Here is a 26,004-nt window from a genome sequence, read left to right as displayed (position 1 = left end):
TCTAGGGCAGGTGTGTGGACTGGTCCACCAGGGCAGGTGTGTGGACTGGTCCTCTAGGGCAGGTGTGTGGACTGGTCTTCTAGGGCAGGTGTGTGGACTGGTCCTCTTGGGCAGGTGTGTGGACTGGTCCACCAGGGCAGGTGTGTGGACTGGTCCTCTAGGGCAGGTGTGTGGACTGGTCACCTAGGGCAGGTGTGTGGACTGGTCCACCAGGGCAGGTGTGTGGACTGGTCCTCTAGGGCAGGTGTGTGGACTGGTCCTCTAGGGCAGGTGTGTGGACTGGTCCTCTAGGGCAGGTGTGTGGACTGGTCCTCTAGGGCAGGTGTGTGGACTGGTCCTCTAGGGCAGGTGTGTGGACTGGTCCACCAGGGCAGGTGTGTGGACTGGTCCTCTAGGGCAGGTGTGTGGACTGGTCCTCTAGGGCAGGTGTGTGGACTGGTCCACCAGGGCAGGTGTGTGGACTGGTCATCTAGGGCAGGTGTGTGGACTGGTCCTCTATGGCAGGTGTGTGGACTGGTCCTCTAGGGCAGGTGTGTGGACTGGTCCTCTAAGGCAGGTGTGTGGACTGGTCCTCTAGGGCAGGTGTGTGGACTGGTCCACCAGGGCAGGTGTGTGGACTGGTCCTCTAGGGCAGGTGTGTGGACTGGTCCTCTTTGGCAGGTGTGTGGACTGGTCCACCAGGGCAGGTGTGTGGACTGGTCCTCTAAGGCAGGTGTGTGGACTGGTCCTCTAGGGCAGGTGTGTGGACTGGTCCTCTAGGGCAGGTGTGTGGACTGGTCCTCTAGGGCAGGTGTGTGGACTGGTCCTCTAAGGCAGGTGTGTGGACTGGTCCTCTTGGGCAGGTGTGTGGACTGGTCATCTAAGGCAGGTGTGTGGACTGGTCCTCTAGGGCAGGTGTGTGGACTGGTCCACCAGGGCAGGTGTGTGGACTGGTCCACCAGGGCAGGTGTGTGGACTGGTCCTCTAGGGCAGGTGTGTGGACTGGTCCTCTAGGGCAGGTGTGTGGACTGGTCCACCAGGGCAGGTGTGTGGACTGGTCCTCTAAGGCAGGTGTGTGGACTGGTCCTCTAGGGCAGGTGTGTGGACTGGTCCTCTAGGGCAGGTGTGTGGACTGGTCCTCTAGGGCAGGTGTGTGGACTGGTCCTCTAGGGCAGGTGTGTGGACTGGTCCACCAGGGCAGGTGTGTGGACTGGTCCTCTAGGGCAGGTGTGTGGACTGGTCCTCTAGGGCAGGTGTGTGGACTGGTCCACCAGGGCAGGTGTGTGGACTGGTCCTCTAGGGCAGGTGTGTGGACTGGTCTTCTAGGGCAGGTGTGTGGACTGGTCCTCTTGGGCAGGTGTGTGGACTGGTCCACCAGGGCAGGTGTGTGGACTGGTCCTCTAGGGCAGGTGTGTGGACTGGTCACCTAGGGCAGGTGTGTGGACTGGTCCACCAGGGCAGGTGTGTGGACTGGTCCTCTAGGGCAGGTGTGTGGACTGGTCCTCTAGGGCAGGTGTGTGGACTGGTCCACCAGGGCAGGTGTGTGGACTGGTCCTCTAGGGCAGGTGTGTGGACTGGTCCTCTAGGGCAGGTGTGTGGACTGGTCCTCTAGGGCAGGTGTGTGGACTGGTCCTCTAGGGCAGGTGTATGGACTGGTCCTCTAGGGCAGGTGTGTGGACTGGTCCTCTAGGGCAGGTGTGTGGACTGGTCCTCTAGGGCAGGTGTGTGGACTGGTCCTCTAGGGCAGGTGTGTGGACTGGTCCACCAGGGCAGGTGTGTGGACTGGTCCTCTAGGGCTGGTGTGTGGACTGGTCTTCTTGGGCAGGTGTGTGGACTGGTCCTCTAGGTCAGGTGTGTGGACTGGTCCTCTAGGGCAGGTGTGTGGACTGGTCCTCTTGGGCAGGTGTGTGGACTGGTCCTCTATGGCAGGTGTGTGGACTGGTCCACCAGGGCAGGTGTGTGGACTGGTCCTCTAGGGCAGGTGTGTGGACTGGTCCTCTAGGGCAGGTGTGTGGACTGGTCACCTAGGGCAGGTGTGTGGACTGGTCCACCAGGGCAGGTGTGTGGACTGGTCCTCTAGGGCAGGTGTGTGGACTGGTCCTCTAGGGCAGGTGTGTGGACTGGTCCACCAGGGCAGGTGTGTGGACTGGTCCTCTAGGGCAGGTGTGTGGACTGGTCCTCTAGGGCAGGTGTGTGGACTGGTCCTCTAGGGCAGGTGTGTGGACTGGTCCTCTAGGGCAGGTGTATGGACTGGTCCTCTAGGGCAGGTGTGTGGACTGGTCCTCTAGGGCAGGTGTGTGGACTGGTCCTCTAGGGCAGGTGTGTGGACTGGTCCTCTAGGGCAGGTGTGTGGACTGGTCCACCAGGGCAGGTGTGTGGACTGGTCCTCTAGGGCTGGTGTGTGGACTGGTCTTCTTGGGCAGGTGTGTGGACTGGTCCTCTAGGTCAGGTGTGTGGACTGGTCCTCTAGGGCAGGTGTGTGGACTGGTCCTCTTGGGCAGGTGTGTGGACTGGTCCTCTAGGGCAGGTGTGTGGACTGGTCCACCAGGGCAGGTGTGTGGACTGGTCCTCTAGGGCAGGTGTGTGGACTGGTCCTCTAGGGCAGGTGTGTGGACTGGTCCTCTAGGGCAGGTGTGTGGACTGGTCCTCTAAGGCAGGTGTGTGGACTGGTCCTCTTGGGCAGGTGTGTGGACTGGTCGTCTAGGGCAGGTGTGTGGACTGGTCGTCTAGGGCAGGTGTGTGGACTGGTCCACCAGGGCAGAGTACGGAATGAGACTAACAATGAGACTCGTGTACACTCATCATACTCATCTCCAGGGGGCCTGTAGAGAAAAATAGAGAATAACATTTAAGAGCTGTTGCTCAGGAATCTTTGGTAACGCCAAACGTCATTGTCTCTTATAATCATTAGAACATCAGATGTGAATTCATGATTCCAGGAATATCTTAGACGTAACTTAAACTAATTTGAAAAACTCATCTGATACTAATTTAATTAAAGCATTATTGGTGGAGCCTAATTTCAATCCAGTCCAATATGGCCCTTACTTAGCTCTATTTTATTCAATTTCCACGCAGCTAGCGCGCTTATTCAATTAGCCTCCAAATGAAGTTACTGTGGGGACGCTAGATCCATCTGCTTCCCGGATTCAGTTGGGTGCTTTTTAGTGTCCCCCGGCCATCACATCTTTAAACGAACAGCCCTCCTTTGAGCCTGGATAATGCTACACCTCACCTTCCGTTATCTTCTCTCTTCTTATCTTCTAGCACACGTCGGCCTCATCCCCCTGTCTCTTTTCTCGCTCAACTGATGCTGGATGTTTATTTATTTATTTATTTATTTTATCTTTGAATGATTGATTCATGAGTTTCCAGCAGAGAGAGAGAGCCTTAATCTCAGGGATCTGTAGGAATGTAAGGATTGAAGGCGCCTCAACTCAAATCAGGGCTGCCCAGATTGCCTCCTATGCATTCTACATGTGTATCTGGCTGTTTCAACATATATCAAAGCCAATCTCCCACTCCAAGACCAGACTTGTATCCATGTGCTTATCTCAGTGCTTTTCTATCAGAGATTCTTATTGAATATTCACAAGTAGATGGTGCACCTTGTAGATGTAGCATCTTGTCAGTCACACACGATGATAATATGATTGATCTGGAGCTGTCCATTTTAAGAAAGGGTGCAACACTAGAGGAAACTAGGTATAGATCATATTAGAGGCCTTGCTTGGCATTCACAGTTTGTGTCTGTCAACACAAACTGTCTTTGTGTGTGTGTGTGTGTGTGTGTGTGTGTGTGTGTGTGTGTGTGTGTGTGTGTGTGTGTGTGTGTGTGTGTGTGTGTGTGTGTGTGTGTGTGTGTGTGTGTGTGTGTGTGTGTGTGTGTGCGTGCATGCTTCACACTTGCCACTTTTAGCACTCACAAAGACCACTAAGGAAAGAGAAACGTATAATAAACTTGTAATCGATTTTTGAACAAAATTAATGGCTGCCCTTTATCCTAGTATAGTAGATGAAAAGAGAGTACAGAGATACTACTCTGCGCCTGATCTGTAAGTCTTAACCCTGTGTTAACCCTGCCACCTGCCAAATCCAACGTAAATGCTGTTTATGAGAATCACAGTGGGTGTAATTTCCAGCGTCCTCTCTGCTGTTGTAACACCAAATCAAAGTGTATTTGTCACATGCGCCGAATACAACAGGTGTAGGTAGACCTTACCGTGAAATGCTTACTTACAAGCCCTTAACCAACGATGCAGTTCAAGAGTTAATAAAATATTTACTAAGTAAACTAAAGTTTAAAAAAATTATATTTCAAAAACTAACACAGTACAATTGCATAACAATAACAAGACTTTATACAGGGGGTACCGGTACCGAGTCAATGTGTGGGGGTACAGGTTAGTCGAGGTCATTTCTGACTGCATCCCAATAATCTCTCTTTTCTCCCAAAGAGTACACTTGTTTACTTCCCTTCATGAATTTAAAAGGAAATAACAGGTACTATAGCCAATGCCTACACCAATCCAATGCTTTTAAATGTGTGGGGATTAGTAAACGGGTGCACACTTCAGGAGAAAGCAGGTATTATTTGGATACGCCCCGTGGATTTGTGTCCCTCTCTACTCTCCAACAGATATAGGACACGACACACTAAACCAATGGAGTCCCTCCACACTGTCAAAGCTTTAAAGGGGCAGTGCATTGAGTTATTTTCATTAAATAGACACACACAGTGATTTATTAGACATACAGTGATGATTTAAAAATACAATTACAAAGGCTGCATGGGGGCTTTAAATGATCTGTCAGCATGGTTGATTCCATGGCCGTTTTCTTCCCCCCATTTGATTTGAGTTAATGAGACAAGCAGAGTATCTCTAGCCCATCCCTAGAAACATGGAATTGATTTTACAGAAGGATGTAGAATGTTTACCTTTTAATAACTGGATTTGATCCAAGGTTTCTTTGGGAAATTGATCACCCGCCTTAATTTTGTTTTTATAATCCATTCTGTCTTTGTCTTTTGGCACCCAGGTGAATTTATGCTTAAATCTTCTTCTCAAGAACTTAGCTTTGGCCCGCTGGTTTAAATGATGTATGGGGAAAAAAGGCTCCCACTAAATGAAAAGCTGTCAAGTCTTTTCAACTGTGTGTGCTGTGTCAAATTCACTCTGATCACGGTAGTCTCTCCTCAAAGGCACTCAACAGTTTTACACCTGCATGTTTTAGCATAACGTTTTTTCACATCAGAAAAAATCAATTTTTATTTAACAGTGAAACGCTTACTTACGAGTCATTTTCCAACAATGCAGAGGTAAAGATAAAGATACGAATAAAAAAATAGAAATAGTGACAAGGAATAAATACACAGTGAATAATGAATAACAATACAGAGTAAAAATAACATGGCTATATAAAGGGAGTACCAGTAGGGAGTCGAGGTGCAGTGGTACGAGGTAATTGAGGTAGCTAAGAACATATAGGTAGGGGTAAAGTGACTAGGCAACAGGATGAAAACTAGACAGTAGCAGCATATGTGGTGAGTGTGAAAGTGTATGTGTGTATGAGATCGTGTGTTTGTGTATGTGGTGTCAGTACACATGTGTGTGCATGTTTTGTATATGTTGTTTTGGTGTGTCAGTGTAAGCATGTGTGGGTAGATTCCAGTGTGTGTGCATAGAGTCAGTACAAGAGAATTAGTGCAAAAAAGGGTCAAAGCAGGTAGTCCGGGTAGCCATTTGATATTTAGCAGTCTTGTGTAGCAGTCTTATGGCTTGGGGGTAGAAGCTGTTCAGGGTCCTGTTGGTTCCAGACATGGTGCACTGTTACCGCTTGCCGTGTAGTGGCTCGAACATTCAGACTGCTTTGTAGTGTCCTTCGATTTACTGTTTACTGGAAGGCTTAAAACTACCACTCTGGCTTGAAGATGCACACTTTTATTAGCTCATTTTTGACCAATATTGGGAAGCTGTCACCAATATTTCTCCACAATTTTCTCAACATAGCCTAGTATTTCCACTCAACACTTGACACACAAGTGGATTCGGTATGCGCCACAACTGTCATTGAACCTTTGCTCTAGGAGGGTGAGGCGACATGCGGCACTGTTAAAAGCAGTCGATTTGTCAGAGCGAGCAGGAAGTTCTGTGTTGAACTTTGCTTGTCTTGCACTTAGCTCATCCCAGCAGGGGCTGGTCTCACGCCAATACAGCCAGTACTGAGCCTTTAGTATCTCCACTGTGAGTTAGGCCCCGAGGCAACAGAGGTGTACGCACCTCTTACTTGACAGAACCCGCCTTTTGCCATGTCAGTGCTCAGCGGAGGCCTTATGTGATTTGACATCCCGCTGCCTCAAGTGAAAACGGTAGTCATGGAAGGGGTTGGGAGTTGGGATTGTGTGTGTGTGTGTGTGTGTGTGTGTGTGTGTGTGTGTGTGTGTGTGTGTGTGTGTGTGTGTGTGTGTGTGTGTGTGTGTGTGTGTGTGTGTGTGTGTGTGTGTGTGTGTGTGTGTGTGTGTGTGTGTTAGGTGTTTCAGTCTAATATTCCCATGTGGTGTCTCCCAGTTGGGCTGGCCTGAGTGTTGCCTGGAGTTGGAGCCAAGACTGTGATTATCAGGTCATCAGGCTTAAGCCTCGACACGACCACCTCTTCAACAGGCTTTCCCAGAGGCGTTTGGCCTATTAAATCCATTGAGGTGGTGTTCTAGAACATGCTTGGAGCCTGTTCTGTGTGTTGCTAGGGGATTCACAGGTCGGGATCTGTGTTGACTCAAACAGTTGACATATAGAAACTCACACACATTTATCCCTTCATAAAAAGAAACTCAACAGCATTATGCTTGCATGTCTCGATACTATGATGTTTTATTCAAATACAGGGCCCCTTGCTAATATACAGGAAGAGACACTCCTATCTAGTTTTCTGAGCACAGATGTCACGCTAGGGAAAACCATGGGAATTGGCCTATTCCTCTCACACCTCTGCTTTAAGCTTTAACGATGGCGGCCCCAGTTTGGGGTTGATGGGCCATGATATCATCCTGTCCAGTCCACATCCCTGCACAAACTGTACTTACAGTATACTAACCTGGCTCCTGCTCTGTGCACTGTGTACACTCCACACACACTCACAAACCCAGGCACACAGACAAGCACATGCACACTTCCCCACAGGCTAGAAATTGGGTCAGGTTATATGAGCAGTGTAGATTAAATGAGTCTTCAACACACACAATTAAATGAGCACAGCTTGAGGGGGAGCTAGCTGCTGTCTGCTGCTATAGATGTATGGTATGGAGCAGCAGAGGGGATAACTGTGTTCCTCTACAGCAGTCAGCCCTCAGACAACAGCACCACTTCAAATATGGACATGGGGATTACACGTCGACTTTCAACTTAATGAGCAGACGAGGGAGTTTCTCTCTCTTCCCGTTCTCTCTCTCTCTCTCTCTCTCTCTCTCTCTCTCTCTCTCTCTCTCTCTCTCTCTCTCTCTCTCTCTCTCTCTCTCTCTCTCTCTCTCTCTCTCTCTCTCTCTCTCTCTCTCTCTCTCTCTCTCTCTCTCTCTCTCTCTCTCTCTCTCTCTCTCTCCTCTCTCTACTCTCTCTCTCTCTCTCTCTCTCTCTCTCTCTCTCTCTCTCTCTCTCTCTCTCTCTCTCTCTCTCTCTCTCTCTCTCTCTCTCTCTCTCTCTCTCTCTCTCTCTCTCTCTCTCTTTGTCTGTGAGAAACACATGCATATGTCGCCTCTTAGCGCCATGACAAGAATTCTAGCACCCCCAGGTGTTGCAGGGGCAGTGCTAATTAATTCTCCAAAATACATTTTGTGAATACGCAAATGTTTTCCGCAGTTGGGGGAAACGGGTGGAAATGGAGAACAGGGGTTGGGCGGGTGGGACTCTTGTGTCGTCTTCTACTCCCCCGAGGAGAAGGATACAGAGAAAGAAAGGAATGCTGGTATTGTTTTTTGTGTGTCTTTCTCCACCACAGCCATGCAGAGGTTGCTGAAAAGACTTCAAAAGCCTCCGGTGTGCCAGGGTTAAGTGTGTTGGGGGAAGGTTGGGGGGTTGCCTGGCTCTAACAAGCTTATCTCACCCTTTAATTCGGTTTGGGCCATCAAAGTGTTGGGAGCTGGCTGCGCCAGAGGCGGTTGTATTTTTTGACCGCTACCTGTGACAGCAATTACAGGTTCCCCTTCAAGCGTGCCTTTGTTTTGGTGGCAGACTCGACTGGTTGGCCAGAATGAGATTACCTCTGCGCTGTGCTCTGCTTGGAGGGTAATCAAGCATTACAATGTGACGTGTCACTCCTTTTCTCAATGAGCAGCTTCTCTCTGAAGCTTTTTGCAATTATTGTAATTATAAAAGAGAGGTTACCATAAACGTATTTATATGCACCATAGGAACATACTGTACCCCCCCCCCCCCCCCCCCCCCCGAGAAACAGACATGAACACTTCGTTAAACAAAGAGGCGAAGGTTCTTTCAATTATTTTTTGAAGGAGGTATCACATGAATAGTGTATTCATAGCAAACGATTTAAGCCCATGTGTATAATTTCATACATGATAACAAGGTAAAGTGCCCTTGTACCAAGACTTAAATTAGGACCATAACTGTGCAACTGACGTACAAACTCAGAGAGCGAACCCATTTTATAATGTTTTCAGAACCCCAAAAGCTGGCTGCTTACTCCATATCACGTAACTCTGTTTTATAAGAGCACAGAAAGATTGACAGCAAGCCATAGCTTTTCCTCCTTACAAGTCAGGGAGCAGGCCTGAGCCTGCCTCCCTGCTCCTCCAACAGGGTGTCTGTAGTGAAAACTTCTATGACTCCCTGGGGAATCACCCCGAAGTCTGTCAGGAGCTGGGAGGGTTGAACAGGACTGAAGGCATGCTCTGAAGCAATATCTGGGCTTTATGACAGGTGTTGTGGAGATTTGAGCTCATGTGCAACACGCGCCATAGTGAGGCATGTTTGTATTGTGATATGTTGTATTGGGCGGCAGGTAGCCTAGCAGTTAAGAGAGAGTTGGTCCAGTAACCAAAATGGTATTGATTTGAATCCCGGAGTCGACTAGGTGAAGAATCTACAGCCTAAATGCTCTAAGTCACTCTGGATGAAAACGTCTGCTAAATGACTAAAAGGTTAATGTAAAATTGTTTTACAATGCATAATAATATAATGTCTGGAATGATGTACAGTAACGTAGAGTCATGCGAGGGTCTTGAAAACATGAGAGAGAAGCCACACTATCACATACTCACTCTGACCAGACTAATCAGGATAATATATGGGCTCCTGCTGTATGTTGTAAATTCAGTTTAGGAAATCCAGCTCTCTGAATCGTACTTCCCCTCTCTACTTTTTGACCGCCATTCTCTCTCTGCCAATATGTTTTATTAGTTTCCATGCAATGGCAAAACTCAGTCTGTCCTCTCTCCAGCACATGCAGGGGACTGTTGTTGTCCATGGATCTGATAAGACAGTTATGGTCATGATGTTATAGACATTAGGTCTTGATACTTTGCCACCACAGTTTGGTCATGCAACTGCAGAGAGTTTGATGATAGTGGTCAGCAAATGTTTTTCATTTTTCAAATCCAGACATTTACAAAGTAATTTAGCAAATCAAATCAAAACAAATGTATTTATATAGCCCTTCTTACATCAGCTGATATCTCAAAGTGCTGTACAGACACCCAGCCTAAAACCCTCTCATCCAGCCCAACTAGGGTTAAGTGTCTTGCTAAAGTGCATATCAACAGATTTTTCACCTTGTCAACTTGGGAATCGAACCATCAAACTTTCAGTTACTGGCCCAACGCTTTTAACCGCTAGACTTTCTGCCACCCTGGACTTCTGGATCATTTGTGGTCTAAAAGTATTTATGGTTATGGTTCCTCTTTTAAACTATCATCCATGGTTACTATGTTGAGCTCTAAGACATTACCTGAGAGTGCAATGTCAGGCAATTTATTTGATCCTTAAGCCACGCATTAAGGTGGTATTTTTATTGTCGTGTGAAAGAGATTTAAAGGATCTTATCGTTGACAGAATGCAAAATGTATGACCCGAACATTACCTGTTTTTCTCCCTGGTTCCTCTGTGGGATGCAACCTGGTATGATTAGGGACTCAACATGCACACATTTGTTTGTTTATTTCCTCAGATGCAAGGCTATGCTGATTGAGGCTAAATTATGAAAGATAAAGCGAAAACGTCCATAATTCTGCTCAGATACTATAGATAACTTTTCCCTCAATGCACAGTTCTATACTCCAGGGATACCCATCTTACATTCAGTGTGCCTTGCTCTCAGGTTCTTCCACTTTAGATTCAAACAATGTATTGTTTTTGGCATTGTGAATTCGCATACATTAGTCATTGAGCATAATCAACGCATAATAAATATAGAGATGCTAACCCAGACAAACCATTGACTTAATTGGTGGTAATTGTATGAAATCCTGCATGGGCTTGGTAATAGTAAAACAGATAGTTATGGTACATTCTGTACGTTGTTGTTATTGCGTGTTAAAGTCCAGGCTTAACACAACAGCCAGAAACATGAACTGTTGTGTAAGCTGTAAATAATGAGGAATAATTTAACCTTAAAAGTAAATGATGTAACAGCTACACTGTTTACTACCAAGCCCTTTGATGTAGGCTACAAATGAGAGTGTGTTAAAACATTTACCCATATGATGCTGCCCGGCTCTCTGAAGCTGCTCTGGCCGGCAATTTCTGCTCTGCTGAGGAGAGGCCTTGTTGTTCAATATGCTGTGAATAATTGAAGGTTACTTCTTGCAACCAAATGTACAATGTCTTTATAAATCGTCTCTGGAGATAAGAAGAGAAAAGATGCTGACGGACTGGAAGGAGAAAATTGAGCATCACTGACACTTTCGTTTAGCTGAGTCAGAGAGGTGACTAAGTAACGTTTATTTATCTCTCCCCCCCACCCCACCCACCCCATTCTTTATCTCACTCTCTGTCTCTCTCAGGTTGACATGCTCCTGCCTACTAAAATCACCGGCATCATCACCCAGGGGGCCAAGGACTTTGGCCATGTCCAGTTCGTGGGCTCCTACAAGGTGGCCTACAGCAACGATGGAGAGAGGTGGCTCCTATATCAAGATGAAAAACAGAAGAAGGACAAGGTGAGCCATCCACACTCCATGAAGATAACCAAACTGCTCCATTAAAAAATACATGGAACACAAACACTGCATATTCCCTGAGTAATGGAAGGAACAGTGTCTAGCAGAACTCAAGCAGAAGTATTAGTAGTTATAAAAGCCAAACAATATTTCAACATTCAGCAGTAATATCCCAAATGCATCCAAATAAAAATGTCCATTATGAAAACATTGAATAAAATAGTAAATTAATGGGAGAAGCAGAATGAATGGAGAAATGTGTTGTGCAGCCTGTAGTTGTCCAGATCCGTCCCAGTCTCATCTCTCTGTTAGCATTGCATCTTCTTATCTCGGGCTCCAGCACAGCTTGCTGGGGCCTCTCTGCCGTCGTCTCGTCTCCTGGATCAGATAAGGGCATGTTGTCTAGCAGTCCTGGTTGGTACACTGCCCGAAAATGTGTTTGCAGTCCTTCAGTAGAGTACACGTGTTCGTTCCAATTGCCCACGCCAGCCAGCGGAAGGGAAGGAGGTTGTGGCAGTCTCCCTGCTATCAGGAGAGCAGCAACATTACTCGGGCTGTTGTTTTAGAGGAGGCCTGTTTACTTTGCTACTCTCGCTGTGTTGTTTAAAGATAAGGACTTCATGGTGCTGTTGCTTACAGACTTGCGATGGTCAGAGTAGGGCTAACCTGGGAGGAAACACACCTAAACACACACACAGAGATCTCTTGATTTATTCAATACTGTAAAACACACTGGCAGCTTCCAGTCTTTGTTTAATATCATAAAGTGAACTACATTTTCCCAGAAGCATTCCATCACCAAATGAGCATTATGACAAGTGATCAAATTAGCTGTTTTATAGAGTCAAATGTTGTTTCCTGAAGCAGGCTTTCATAACGGGAGCATGGCGAAGATAAGGGTTCTAAAACAGATATACAGTATATCACAAAAGTGAGTACACCCCTCACATTTTTGTAAATATTTGAGTATATCTTTTCATGTGACAACACTGAAGAAATGGCACTTTGATACAATGTAAAGTAGTGAGTGTACAGCTTGTATAACAGTGTAAATGTGCTGTCCCCTCAAAATAACTCAACACACAGCCATTAATGTCTAAACCGCTGGCAACAAAAGTGAGTACACCCCTAAGTGAAAATGTCCAAATTGGGCCCAAAGTGTCAATATTTTGTGTGGCCACCATCATTTTCCAGCACTCGACCATGGCGAGACCTGTTCTGAGTGGAACCTGTCCAGTTAAACCGCTGTATGGTCTTGGCCACCGTGCTGCAGCTCAGTTTCAGGGTCTTGGCAATCTTCTTATAGCCCAGGCCATCTTTATGTAGAGCAACAATTATTTTTTTCAGATCCTCAGAGTTCTTTGCAATGAGGTGCCATGTTGAACTTCCAGTGACCAGTCAGTAAGAGGGAGTGTGAGAGCGATGACACCAAATTTAACACACCTGCTCCCCATTCACACCTGAGACGTAACACTAACGAGTCACATGACACCTGGAAAATGGCTAATTGGGCCCAATTTGGACATTTTCACTTAGGGGCTCGCACTTTTGTTGCCAGTGGTTTAGACATTAATGGCTGTGTTGAGTTATTTTGAGGAGACAGCAAATGTACACTGTTATACAAGCTGTACACTCACTACTTTGCTACAATGTAAAGTGTCATTTCTTCAATGTTGTCACATGAAAAGATATACTCAAATATTTACAAAAATGTGAGGGGTGTACTCACTTTTGTGATATACTGTATAATGGTAACTTGTTATTATGACACATATCACCCTCCAATGGGCACACATCAATTTACTGTATGCCCTCATGTGCCAATAAATGGTCAGTTTAGCGGCCCATGCCTGAAAATACTTCTCCATCCCCTGATTGAATGCCTCGCTTGAGGAGTTTATAATTTCAACGCCCGGGATGATCTTTGGATGCAGGCCATCGCGTTTTCAACCAATCTCAATTTTGAGCACTGGAAGACTTTCAAACAGTTGTCAAACCTGGCAGGACCGAGAGAGAAGAGGTAAAGGAGACAATGGCAGGATCCTAGCAACCATTTTAAAAAATTTTTATCTATAGTTCCTCATTTGTAACCATAAGCGTAGACTAAGAATACAGCGACACTATGTAATGGCACATTCATATGCAACATATGAAATAAGTGTTAATAAACTATGCAATCCACAACAAAACATCCTATCAAAACATCCTATCAAAACATCCTATCAAAACATCCTAATTAGTGACCTTAATTCTAAAACCCGCAGACCCTCAGCGCTCCGTGGAATGAGTGACACGTGTTTTGGAGCATATTTGAGAGCAAGGCCTGGAGGGCTGTTAATCAGTGTGTCCCAGGACAGAGCTGTGATGAGCTTTCCAGATATATTACTTTTCAAGGTGTTTCCGCCTCTCAGGCATTTAATGCTAGAGGACGCATTAGGCTGCCGGACTCCAGAGGCGTTTCCTGTTACGCCACAGGCTTGGAGAGGTTGGTCGGGCTAAGAGCCCTGCGTGTGTGTCTGTGGATTCATGCATGACTGTTTGAGAGAGAATCTGAGTGTGTGTTTGTATGTGCACATTCATGCATGTGTGCGTGCAATACGGAGAGTGTGTGAACGTTTGTGTGTGTGTGTGTGTCTCTGTCTGGGTGGGGGTCTGGTTGGGCACAGTGGCTGAGCCTTGTAAATATTCTCTTCAAGTCTCTCCCCTCCTGAGCCTCAGTGTGGCAGAGACCGAGATGAGAGGCCTCGGTCAGCATACAGATACCCTTGGACACAGACACTACCAGGGACATGGACACAGACACTACCAGTGACATGGTTACAGACACTACCAGGGACATGGACACAGACACTACTAGGGACATGGCCACAGACACTACCAGGGACATGGCCACAGACACTACCAGGGACATGGCCACGGATACTACCAGGGACATGGCCGCAGACACTACCAGGGACATGGCCGCAGACACTACCAGGGACATGGCCACAGACACTACCAGGGACATGGCCACAGACACTACCAGGGACATGGCCACAGACACTACCAGGGACATGGCCACAGACACTACCAGGGACATGGCCACAGACACTACCAGGGACATGGCCACAGACACTACCAGGGACATGGCCACAGACACTACCAGGGACATGGCCGCAGACACTACCAGGGACATGGCCGCAGACACTACCAGGGACATGGCCGCAGACACTACCAGGGACATGGCCGCAGACACTACCAGGGACATGGCCGCAGACACTACCAGGGACATGGCCACGGACACTACCAGGGACATGGCCACGGACACTACCAGGGACATGGCCACAGACACTACCAGGGGCATGGCCACAGACACTACCAGGGACATGGCCACCGACGCTAGCAGGGACATGGCAACAGACACTACCAGGGACATGGCCACAGACACTACCAGGGACATGGCCACAGACACTACCAGGGACATGGCCACAGACACTACCAGGGACATGGCCACAGACAATACTGGCTGTCACTCACTTAGATGTTGCATGTATTTATACACCATACATTCCGTCGCTATCTATCTGTCTATCTATCAAACAAATGCAAATTCACACAGGAACACACACCTCCATTTATACACTGACACATGGAAACACTGACACACTCACACATTGATTTAACACAAGCAGACTTGTCAACATGCATATCCTCACACTTGCACTCAAAAACATTTACACATTCAGTGATAGCACCATATTCGCAGCAGCCCACTGATCTCACTGCAGATTCCTATTTGCCAATATTTGCAGAGTACGTTGATGGGGGAAATCAAGCACAGAAGTAATTGATTCATGTGTAATGGTGTTCCACTTAGGAGCCAAAGGGTTAATTAGCCAGTGGACCTGCCAATTCCCCTCAGGTCAGAGGGTAACAGCATGTTAGATGGCGTAAATACAATCATAGTTTAAGATTAACCACTAATAGCTCTCGTTTCCTCCCCCTTTGGCAGTGCTCTGTACACCATCACATCTGAAACATGCGGTGAAGGGTCAAGATTAGCTGTGATTCGGTCTATATTGCCTCACCGCTTGAAGAAGTGGTTGGCTTGCGGATGTGAATTTGATTGAGCGGAACCAATGAAGGCAAGGCTGAGCTGAGATTGCCTAGCGTCACCCTTGCTAGCCACAAGCTACATAAGAGCTGTAGTTTGCTAGGCCTAGGAGACCTGCACTCTTCGCCTCTGCCGCAGTTTTGAATAATGAAGAATGGTCAGTGGTCAACCCCCTGAGTCCCCCCAGGCTCGTCCAGTAATGTACGCCCTTGACTGGCTCAGGCAGTAAAATCAATGCTGGGGGAAAGGCCGGCTCCTGGGTCAAACTAAAGGTGTGCCGCAGAACGGAAGGAGATGGACTATTCGGTACACAACCATTGGCCATTAGATTAGAGCGAAAGCAGTTTGCAGTCATTGTAGAGGGATAAAAAAAAATCCCACTCTGTAGCATAGAATTCCACCATAGACTGTCAGTTAGGGCATGTGAGGACACATGAATGGATGTCTTTGTTCGAGGAGGTTTGGAACATGGTGTGTCTTCTCCGAGAGGCTGCAGAAGTCTAGAGATTCAGGACGTGCTCAGTATGAACCAAGTCAAATAACTAGACCCAAACATCTGGCCTTTTCTTCCAACTCCCCTCATCTTGGCAGGGAGATGCATAGCTTTACTTTACATTTTTGCCTTTTTAAAGAGATGTTTTTGAAAAAAGATACAAATAATTGACTTTGTTTATTGTATTATACCAAGAGACTTGTGCGTTATAAAGATTGGTGTCACGCCCTGACCTTAGAGAACCGTTATATTTCTCTATTTGTTTAGGTCAGGGTGTGATTAGGGTGGGCATTCTATGTTTCCTATTTCTTTGTTTTTGGCCGAGTGTGGTTCCCAATCAGAGGCACGCTCCGGTTCCTCCGGCGATGATTCACGGCTCGGAGTTTGGTTTCACAGAAGCCGAGGGATCAGCGCAGGGAGCGGGGGCTACGTCCCGAACCGGAGCCGCCACCGAGGGTAGATGCCCACCCGGACCCTCCCCTATAGGTTCAGGTTTGCAGCCGGGAGTCCGCACCTTTGGGGGGGGTGGGTGCTATCACGCCCTGACCTTAGAGAGACGTTTTATTTCTCTATTTGGTTAGGTCAGGGTGGGCATTCTATGTTTCCTATTTCTTTGTTTTTGGCCGAATGTGGTTCCCAATCAGAGGCAGCTGTCTATCGTTGTCTCTGGTTGGGAATCATACCTAGGTAGCCTTTTTCCCACCTGTGTTTTGTGGGTAGTTATTTTCTGTTTAGTCTCTGTTACCTGACAGAACTGTTCGCTTTCATTTTGTTACTTTGTTCAAGTGTTTCTTTCCACGCTGCGCTTTGGTCCACTCCTTCCGACGACAGGCGTTACAATTGGACCCAGTCAGTGAACTTCTATATTTACCAGACCTGAGTTCAAATTCCATTTACTGTATTTCAATTACTTCAAAATGTATTTTATTTGTTTAGTATTTGGATATTTTATTATTTTAAAATACAAGTTGTTGAATATTGGAATGTATTTGGAAATACACCTGGAAAGTGTTGGCGTGTATTTGAAAATACTCAAGTATATCTTTAAATTAAATATTTAAATATTCCCATGCATTTCAACAAAGGTCTGTTTGGTATTTGAAATAATACATTTTGAAAAAATATATATGAAAAACACATTTTAAATAGTAGGCTATTTATAGGAAATTATTAGGAAATACTTTCAAATACTTACAATAGAAGTAGTTGATTCAGGTCATATTATTAGAAAGTATGAAAATACACTGTACATAAGTATCTCAATTACAAATAACCAAATACTCATGTATTTGAACCCAAGTCTACTATTTTCCAAGTAAAACCACAAGGGCAAGTCAGTTGCATCCTATTTTTCGCTTTCTCTTCTCCTCTTTCTCACTGTTTGTTACTGTTTGTTCTTTTTTAGTTGTCCTGCACATCTCTTGTTTCACCCTGTTTGTTTCATAGAGACAGCCTGACAGTGTGGACGTCTCTGGACGGCTCCAGAGAGATCCTTGTCATATTTCAATCAACTGCTGTTTTTCTATTCTTCCTGGCCTCCCTGTTGTAATAGCTCAACTGTATCTTGTGTCTGCTATATTACCGTTGTGGCAGCACTCCTGCAATTGATTCCACCGGTTCTCTTCTCCTGAGCCCAATAGACTTCGATTAAACTGTACAATATATAGCAAGGGTAAAGATTGTAGGTCCATACAGAACGGTTTAACAACGTAAGATTTGATACAGGCCCTTCTCAAAAATGTTTTTTACTCCAACATTCCTCCATGATAGAATGAGCTTCAATATTTGGTGTGTTGCTCTATTAAATCTACTGTAAATTGTCTCCCTGCACCGAAACTTGATGGAATATGACCACTCTTCTTTGTTTTTAGGAGGTGGAACATGTCACAAATTGCACTGCTGTGGAGAGAAGAAGAAAATGGAGTCATAGAAATGTTAATAGTGAGCAGAAAAAGGTTAAGAAAGTCCCCAATAATGGATTTCTAGATATATCCATAGCAGAAGTAACAGTGCAATCTATTGCACTCTTATTGCTGTATTCATGGCCTAGAAATGGGATTTTTTTTACTCAGCCTTTATTTCACAGTGGAGTATCTGTACCTGTTGCACCTCAAATCACATGCTCATCAATTCACCTATTTTATTTCAAATAAAAGCATTTTCATTAGTTTAAGTTACTGTAGGCTATATGAAAAAAAGATGCCAAAATTCAGGTGAAACAGAAAGCATGTGTTTTGGAACATGGTAACAGCTTATTTTTATAACAACACCATAGATAAATAAAATACCCCAACTACCAAGACGTATGGTCAAAGGACATCAGTAGCCTGAACACGTCAGTAGCCTGAACACGTCAGTAGCCTGATCACGTCAGTAGCCTGAACATGTCAGTAGCCTGAACACGTCAGTAGCCTGATCACGTCAGTAGCCTGAACATGTCAGTAGCCTGAACACGTCAGTAGCCTGAACATGTCAGTAGCCTGAACACGTCAGTAGCCTGAACACGTCAGTAGCCTGAACATGTCAGTAGCCTGAACACGTCAGTAGCCTGATCACGTCAGTAGCCTGAACATGTCAGTAGCCTGAACACGTCAGTAGCCTGAACACGTCAGTAGCCTGAACATCAAAATAAACCCCAAGTGGCATTGATAAATAGTGAAACTCGGCACAAAAGAAAATAAATTATTAGAATGAATGTACAATAAGTGTCAATATAACAGCAGTAAACAATTGTCAATTATTATCAACTCGTGCTTGTGTGCATCTTCACGTAATGGCATCAGTTGGATTTACTTTAGCTGTTGTCCCTTGTCCTAACAGGTGACAACATTTTTGTAATTTGACTTGCTTGACACTTTGACTTACCTTTGTTTGGTTGTAGTGCATAATAGTATGCGGTTTTGTCTTTATTGTGTCCCCGTTCACGGTGTCTTGTCATTCTTCAGCATATTTGTGGAGTGCACCATTGTGGAGTACAATGGCTGTGCAGGTGCCTTATTTTGCACAGAGGGAGAGAGCTCCCGTCTCACTTTGTTCATGGTGCCGGCCAGACTTTGCAAGCAACTTATTCGCCAATGACCATGAAGTGAAGAAATTGTACGTGGTGACATTTCTCCCCTTGCCTACATAAAGTTCCACAAGCCTCATCACCACATTCTCCGACACTCGCTCACTTGCTAGGCGATGTGGAATTATCCCAGAATTTGAAAGCCATTCAGAATGTACAATTACGTACGCTCTCACTGTGTAGGCTACTGTAAGTAGGCCAGAGTTGACTGATAAGACTGCTTTGATTCGGTGGACTGATATAGAGTACATACCATTTTAAAATGAGGGCTATAATTACAATAGAATGGCCCGCCCTGTTCTTCATTCACAATTGGTGATTACATAATTATGCTTCGTTCGCTTCCCCTCACTCATCAACTCACCCATTCTCCCCATCATACTTTACTTCATTTATTTAATCTGTTGTTATATGAGTGAAATTAGTATCGGTATATAGTTTAGGTTCAGTTTTGAGGCAATTGTCGGGGTGATTATCAGCTGGGCACTTTCAAATGTTGGAAGAAGGAGACGGGCAGGCCACATTGTTGAGAGAAGGAGAGGAGCAGGCCACATTGTTGGGAGAAGGAACGGAGCAGGCCACACTGTTGGGAGAAGGAGAGGAACAGGCCATACTGTTGGGAGAAGGAGACGGGCAGGCCACACTGTTGGGAGAAGGAGCGGAGCAGGCAACACTGTTGGGAGAAGGAGCGGAGCAGGCCACACTGTTGGGAGAAGGAGACGGGCAGGCCACACTGTTGGGAGAAGGAGACGGGCAGGCCATACTGTTGGGAGAAGGAGAGGAGCAGGCCACACTGTTGGGAGAAGGAGCGGAGCAGGCCACACTGTTGGGAGAAGGAGCGGAGCAGGCCATACTGTTGAGAGAAGGAGAGGAGCAGGCCACACTGTTGGGAGAAGGAGACGGGCAGGCCACACTGTTGGGAGAAGGAGACGGGCAGGCCACACTGTTGAGAGAAGGAGAGGAGCAGGCCATACTGTTGGGAGAAGGAGCGGAGCAGGCCACATTGTTGGCAGAAGGAGTGGAGCAGGCCACACTGTTGGGAGACGGAGCGGAGCAGGCCACACTGTTGGGAGAAGGAGCGGAGCAGGCCACACTGTTGGGAGAAGGAGCGGAGCAGGCCACACTGTTGGGAGAAGGAGCGGAGCAGGCCACACTGTTGGGAGACGGAGCGGAGCAGGCCACACTGTTGGGAGAAGGAGACGGGCAGGCCACACTGTTGGGAGAAGGAGCGGAGCAGGCCACACTGTTGGGAGAAGGAGCGGAGCAGGCCACACTGTTGGGAGAAGAAGCGGAGCAGGCCATACTGTTGGGAGAAGGAGCGGAGCAGGCCACACTGTTGGGAGAAGGAGACGGGCAGGCCACACTGTTGGGAGAAGGAGCGGAGCAGGCCATACTGTTGGGAGAAGGAGACGGGCAGGCCATATTGTTGGGAGAAGGAGCGGAGCAGGCCACACTGTTGGTAGAAGTAGAGGAGCAGGCCACACTGTTGGGAGAAGGAGCGGAGCAGGCCACACTGTTGGGAGAAGGAGACGGGCAGGCCACACTGTTGGGAGAAGGAGCGGAGCAGGCCACACTGTTGGGAGAAGGAGACGGGCAGGCCATACTGTTGGGAGGAGACGGGCAGGCCACACTGTTGGGAGAAGGAGACGGGCAGGCCACACTGTTGGGAGAAGGAGCGGAGCAGGCCACACTGTTGGGAGAAGGAGCGGAGCAGGCCACACTGTTGCGAGAAGGAGCGGAGCAGGCCATACTGTTGGGAGAAGGAGCGGAGCAGGCCACACTGTTGGGAGAAGGAGACGGGCAGGCCACACTGTTGGGAGAAGGAGCGGAGCAGGCCATACTGTTGGGAGAAGGAGACGGGCAGGCCATATTGTTGGGAGAAGGAGCGGAGCAGGCCACACTGTTGGGAGAAGGAGCGGAGCAGGCCATACTGTTGGGAGAAGGAGACGGGCAGGCCATATTGTTGGGAGAAGGAGCGGAGCAGGCCACACTGTTGGGAGAAGGAGACGGGCAGGCCACACTGTTGAGAGAAGGAGAGGAGCAGGCCATACTGTTGGGAGAAGGAGCGGAGCAGGCCACATTGTTGGCAGAAGGAGTGGAGCAGGCCACACTGTTGGGAGACGGAGCGGAGCAGGCCACACTGTTGGGAGAAGGAGCGGAGCAGGCCACACTGTTGGGAGAAGGAGCGGAGCAGGCCACACTGTTGGGAGAAGGAGCGGAGCAGGCCACACTGTTGGGAGACGGAGCGGAGCAGGCCACACTGTTGGGAGAAGGAGACGGGCAGGCCACACTGTTGGGAGAAGGAGCGGAGCAGGCCACACTGTTGGGAGAAGGAGCGGAGCAGGCCACACTGTTGGGAGAAGAAGCGGAGCAGGCCATACTGTTGGGAGAAGGAGCGGAGCAGGCCACACTGTTGGGAGAAGGAGACGGGCAGGCCACACTGTTGGGAGAAGGAGCGGAGCAGGCCATACTGTTGGGAGAAGGAGACGGGCAGGCCATATTGTTGGGAGAAGGAGCGGAGCAGGCCACACTGTTGGTAGAAGTAGAGGAGCAGGCCACACTGTTGGGAGAAGGAGCGGAGCAGGCCACACTGTTGGGAGAAGGAGACGGGCAGGCCACACTGTTGGGAGAAGGAGACGGGCAGGCCACACTGTTGGGAGAAGGAGCGGAGCAGGCCACACTGTTGGGAGAAGGAGCGGAGCAGGCCACACTGTTGCGAGAAGGAGCGGAGCAGGCCATACTGTTGGGAGAAGGAGCGGAGCAGGCCACACTGTTGGGAGAAGGAGACGGGCAGGCCACACTGTTGGGAGAAGGAGCGGAGCAGGCCATACTGTTGGGAGAAGGAGACGGGCAGGCCATATTGTTGGGAGAAGGAGCGGAGCAGGCCACACTGTTGGTAGAAGGAGCGGAGCAGGCCACACTGTTGGGAGAAGGAGACGGGCAGGCCACACTGTTGGGAGAAGGAGCGGAGCAGGCCATACTGTTGAGAGAAGGAGAGGAGCAGGCCACACTGTTGGGAGAAGGAGACGGGCAGGCCACACTGTTGAGAGAAGGAGACGGGCAGGCCACACTGTTGAGAGAAGGAGAGGAGCAGGCCATACTGTTGGGAGAAGGAGCGGAGCAGGCCACATTGTTGGCAGAAGGAGTGGAGCAGGCCACACTGTTGGGAGACGGAGCGGAGCAGGCCACACTGTTGGGAGAAGGAGACGGGCAGGCCACACTGTTGGGAGAAGGAGACGGGCAGGCCACACTGTTGAGAGAAGGAGAGGAGCAGGCCATACTGTTGGGAGAAGGAGCGAAGCAGGCCACATTGTTGGCAGAAGGAGTGGAGCAGGCCACACTGTTGGGAGACGGAGCGGAGCAGGCCACACTGTTGGGAGAAGGAGCGGAGCAGGCCACACTGTTGGGAGAAGGAGCGGAGCAGGCCACACTGTTGGGAGAAGGAGCGGAGCAGGCCACACTGTTGGGAGACGGAGTGGAGCAGGCCACACTGTTGGGAGAAGGAGCGGAGCAGGCCACACTGTTGGGAGACGGAGCGGAGCAGGCCACACTGTTGGGAGACGGAGAGGAGCAGGCCATACCTTTGGGAGAAGGAGACGGGCAGTCCATACTGTTGGGAGAAGGAGACGGGCAGGCCACACTGTTGGGAGAAGGAGAGGAGCAGGCCATACTGTTTGGCGAAGGAGCGGAGCAGGCCACACTGTTGGGAGAAGGAGCGGAGCAGGCCACACTGTTGGGAGAAGGAGACGGGCAGGCCACATTGTTGGGAGAAGGAGCGGAGCAGGCCACACTGTTGGGAGAAGGAGCGGAGCAGGCCACACTGTTGGGAGAAGGAGACGGGCAGGCCACACTGTTGGGAGAAGGAGCGGAGCAGGCCACACTGTTGGGAGAAGGAGCGGAGCAGGCCACACTGTTGGGAGAAGGAGCGGAGCAGGCCATACTCTTGGGAGAAGGAGCGGAGCAGGCCACACTGTTGGGAGAAGGAGACGGGCAGGCCACACTGTTGGGAGAAGGAGCGGAGCAGGCCATACTGTTGGGAGAAGGAGAGGGGCAGGCCATATTGTTGGGAGAAGGAGCGGAGCAGGCCACACTGTTGGTAGAAGTAGAGGAGCAGGCCACACTGTTGGGAGAAGGAGCGGAGCAGGCCACACTGTTGGGAGAAGGAGACGGGCAGGCCACACTGTTGGGAGAAGGAGCGGAGCAGGCCACACTGTTGGGAGAAGGAGACGGGCAGGCCACACTGTTGGGAGAAGGAGACGGGCAGGCCACACTGTTGAGAGAAGGAGAGGAGCAGGCCATACTGTTGGGAGAAGGAGCGGAGCAGGCCACATTGTTGGCAGAAGGAGTGGAGCAGGCCACACTGTTGGGAGACGGAGCGGAGCAGGCCACAATGTTGGGAGAAGGAGCGGAGCAGGCCACACTGTTGGGAGAAGGAGCGGAGCAGGCCACACTGTTGGGAGAAGGAGCGGAGCAGGCCACACTGTTGGGAGAAGGAGCGGAGCAGGCCACACTGTTGGGAGACGGAGTGGAGCAGGCCACACTGTTGGGAGAAGGAGCGGAGCAGGCCACACTGTTGGGAGACGGAGCGGAGCAGGCCACACTGTTGGGAGACGGAGAGGAGCAGGCCATACCTTTGGGAGAAGGAGACGGGCAGTCCATACTGTTGGGAGAAGGAGACGGGCAGGCCACACTGTTGGGAGAAGGAGAGGAGCAGGCCATACTGTTGGGAGAAGGAGCGGAGCAGGCCACACTGTTGGGAGAAGGAGCGGAGCAGGCCACACTGTTGGGAGAAGGAGACGGGCAGGCCACATTGTTGGGAGAAGGAGCGGAGCAGGCCACACTGTTGGGAGACGGAGCGGAGCAGGCCACACTGTTGGGAGAAGGAGACGGGCAGGCCACACTGTTGGGAGAAGGAGCAGAGCAGGCCACACTGTTGGGAGAAGGAGCGGAGCAGGCCACACTGTTGGGAGAAGGAGACGGGCAGGCCACACTGTTGGGAGAAGGAGCGGAGCAGGCCACACTGTTGGGAGAAGGAGACGGGCAGGCCATACTGTTGAGAGAAGGAGAGGAGCAGGCCATATTGTTGGGAGAAGGAGCGGAGCAGGCCACACTGTTGGTAGAAGTAGAGGAGCAGGCCACACTGTTGGGAGAAGGAGCGGAGCAGGCCACACTGTTGGGAGAAGGAGACGGGCAGGCCACACTGTTGGGAGAAGGAGCGGAGCAGGCCACACTGTTGGGAGAAGGAGACGGGCAGGCCATACTGTTGGGAGGAGACGGGCAGGCCACACTGTTGGGAGAAGGAGACGGGCAGGCCACACTGTTGGGAGAAGGAGCGGAGCAGGCCACACTGTTGGGAGAAGGAGCGGAGCAGGCCACACTGTTGGGAGAAGGAGCGGAGCAGGCCATACTGTTGGGAGAAGGAGCGGAGCAGGCCACACTGTTGGGAGAAGGAGACGGGCAGGCCACACTGTTGGGAGAAGGAGCGGAGCAGGCCATACTGTTGGGAGAAGGAGACGGGCAGGCCATATTGTTGGGAGAAGGAGCGGAGCAGGCCACACTGTTGGTAGAAGTAGAGGAGCAGGCCACACTGTTGGGAGAAGGAGCGGAGCAGGCCACACTGTTGGGAGAAGGAGACGGGCAGGCCACACTGTTGGGAGAAGGAGCGGAGCAGGCCACACTGTTGGGAGAAGGAGACGGGCAGGCCATACTGTTGAGAGAAGGAGAGGAGCAGGCCACACTGTTGGGAGAAGGAGACGGGCAGGCCATACTGTTGAGAGAAGGAGACGGGCAGGCCACACTGTTGGGAGAAGGAGTGGAGCAGGCCACACTGTTGGGAGATGGAGAGGAGCAGGCCATACTGTTGGGAGAAGGAGACGGGCAGGCCATACTGTTGGGAGAAGGAGACGGGCAGGCCACACTGTTGGGAGAAGGAGAGGAGCAGGCCACACTGTTGGGAGAAGGAGACAAGCCGGCCATACTGTTGAGAAAAGGAGTTGCGACGGTGTAAACCATTCAAAAAAAGGACATGCCCTCCTTATTAAACTAGTTATAACTCCAATTCTTATTGTGATAGAGGTTAAGATTCTAACAATGTCAGTGTATTATATAAACTTATTTAGGAAAAGTCAGGGACAGAGGAGGGCATGACTTAAAAAATGGCAGAGTAATCACATATATTTCAAATGTCATGTGCAGTTACAATTACTGCTTTAGCGGTTCTAGGGCTAAAGGTGTTGTTGTTTGTCTGCAGACCTGTGGTGGGGAATGACTAAAGCCTGACTAAATGACTAATGACTAATGACTAAATCCATAGGGGGAAATAATGGAGTACAGGTGACTGGTGGCACCTTAATTGGCTGGAACGGAGTGAATGGAATGGTATCAAACACATCCCACAGATGGTTACCATGTGTTTGATACCATTCCATTCTGGAGGGGATGGCAGCTGTTTTTATGGGCTCCTGACCAATTGAGCTATTTGGTGTATTTTTCTGCGCTGATCTTAACTGTTTTGTACATAATGTTTCCGTCATCGTTTCCTATGACCGAAAATACCTTCTGGGCATCAGAACAGGTAACAGGTCACCTCGATTTGGACGAGAACTTCTACATCAATGAGTCGGAGGCGAAAGACCCAAATTCCCAAAACTCAAAGTTTGAAGAGCCGGCGCTATAAAGGCCAGCCTGCGGGATACCTGATGAGGCTATGTCAGAAAGTGGATAAATCGCCCTCCATTTGGCAAATCTGACCTTAACTCTGTCCTCCTGATTCCTGCTTACAAGCTTAAACTTTAACAGGAAATACAAATGACGCTAAGCTACAGGACTCTTTTGCTATCACAGACTGGAATATGTTCCCAGATTCATCTGATGGCATTGAGGAATTTACTGCATCAGTCACCGGCTTCATTAATAAGTGCATTGACAACGTTGTCCCCGCAGTACATACATATCCAAACCAGAAGCCATGGGTTTTAGGCAACATCCTCACTGAGCAAAAGGCTAGAGCTGACGCTTTCAATGAGCAGGTCACTAATCCGGACGCTTATAAGAAATCACAGATGAACCATCAAACAGACAAAATGTTAAATACAGGAACAAGACTGAATCCTACTACACTGGCTCTGACTCTTCGGATGTGTCAGGGCTTGCAAACTATCACAGATTACAAATGGAAACCCAGCCACTAGCTGTCCAGTGATGCAAGC

The 26,004-nt window shown here is 49.0% G+C and overlaps 1 protein-coding gene across 2 annotated transcripts in view; it reads left to right on the top strand.

The window, feature by feature from the left end:
* Nucleotides 1–26,004, top strand: part of LOC129853131 (EGF-like repeat and discoidin I-like domain-containing protein 3) — a 234,777-nt gene that overhangs the window by 201,273 nt on the left and 7,500 nt on the right. For both annotated transcript variants that reach the window (XM_055918856.1, XM_055918855.1), the window contains exon 9: nucleotides 10,988–11,143. In XM_055918856.1, coding sequence (XP_055774831.1) covers nucleotides 10,988–11,143 — 156 coding nt within the window. The remainder of the gene's footprint in view (nucleotides 1–10,987; nucleotides 11,144–26,004) is intronic.

The sequence above is a fragment of the Salvelinus fontinalis genome, chromosome 4, assembly GCF_029448725.1.
Source record: "Salvelinus fontinalis isolate EN_2023a chromosome 4, ASM2944872v1, whole genome shotgun sequence".
NCBI classification, from domain to species: Eukaryota; Metazoa; Chordata; class Actinopteri; order Salmoniformes; family Salmonidae; genus Salvelinus; species Salvelinus fontinalis.
This window is presented reverse-complemented; position numbering and strand designations above follow the sequence as displayed.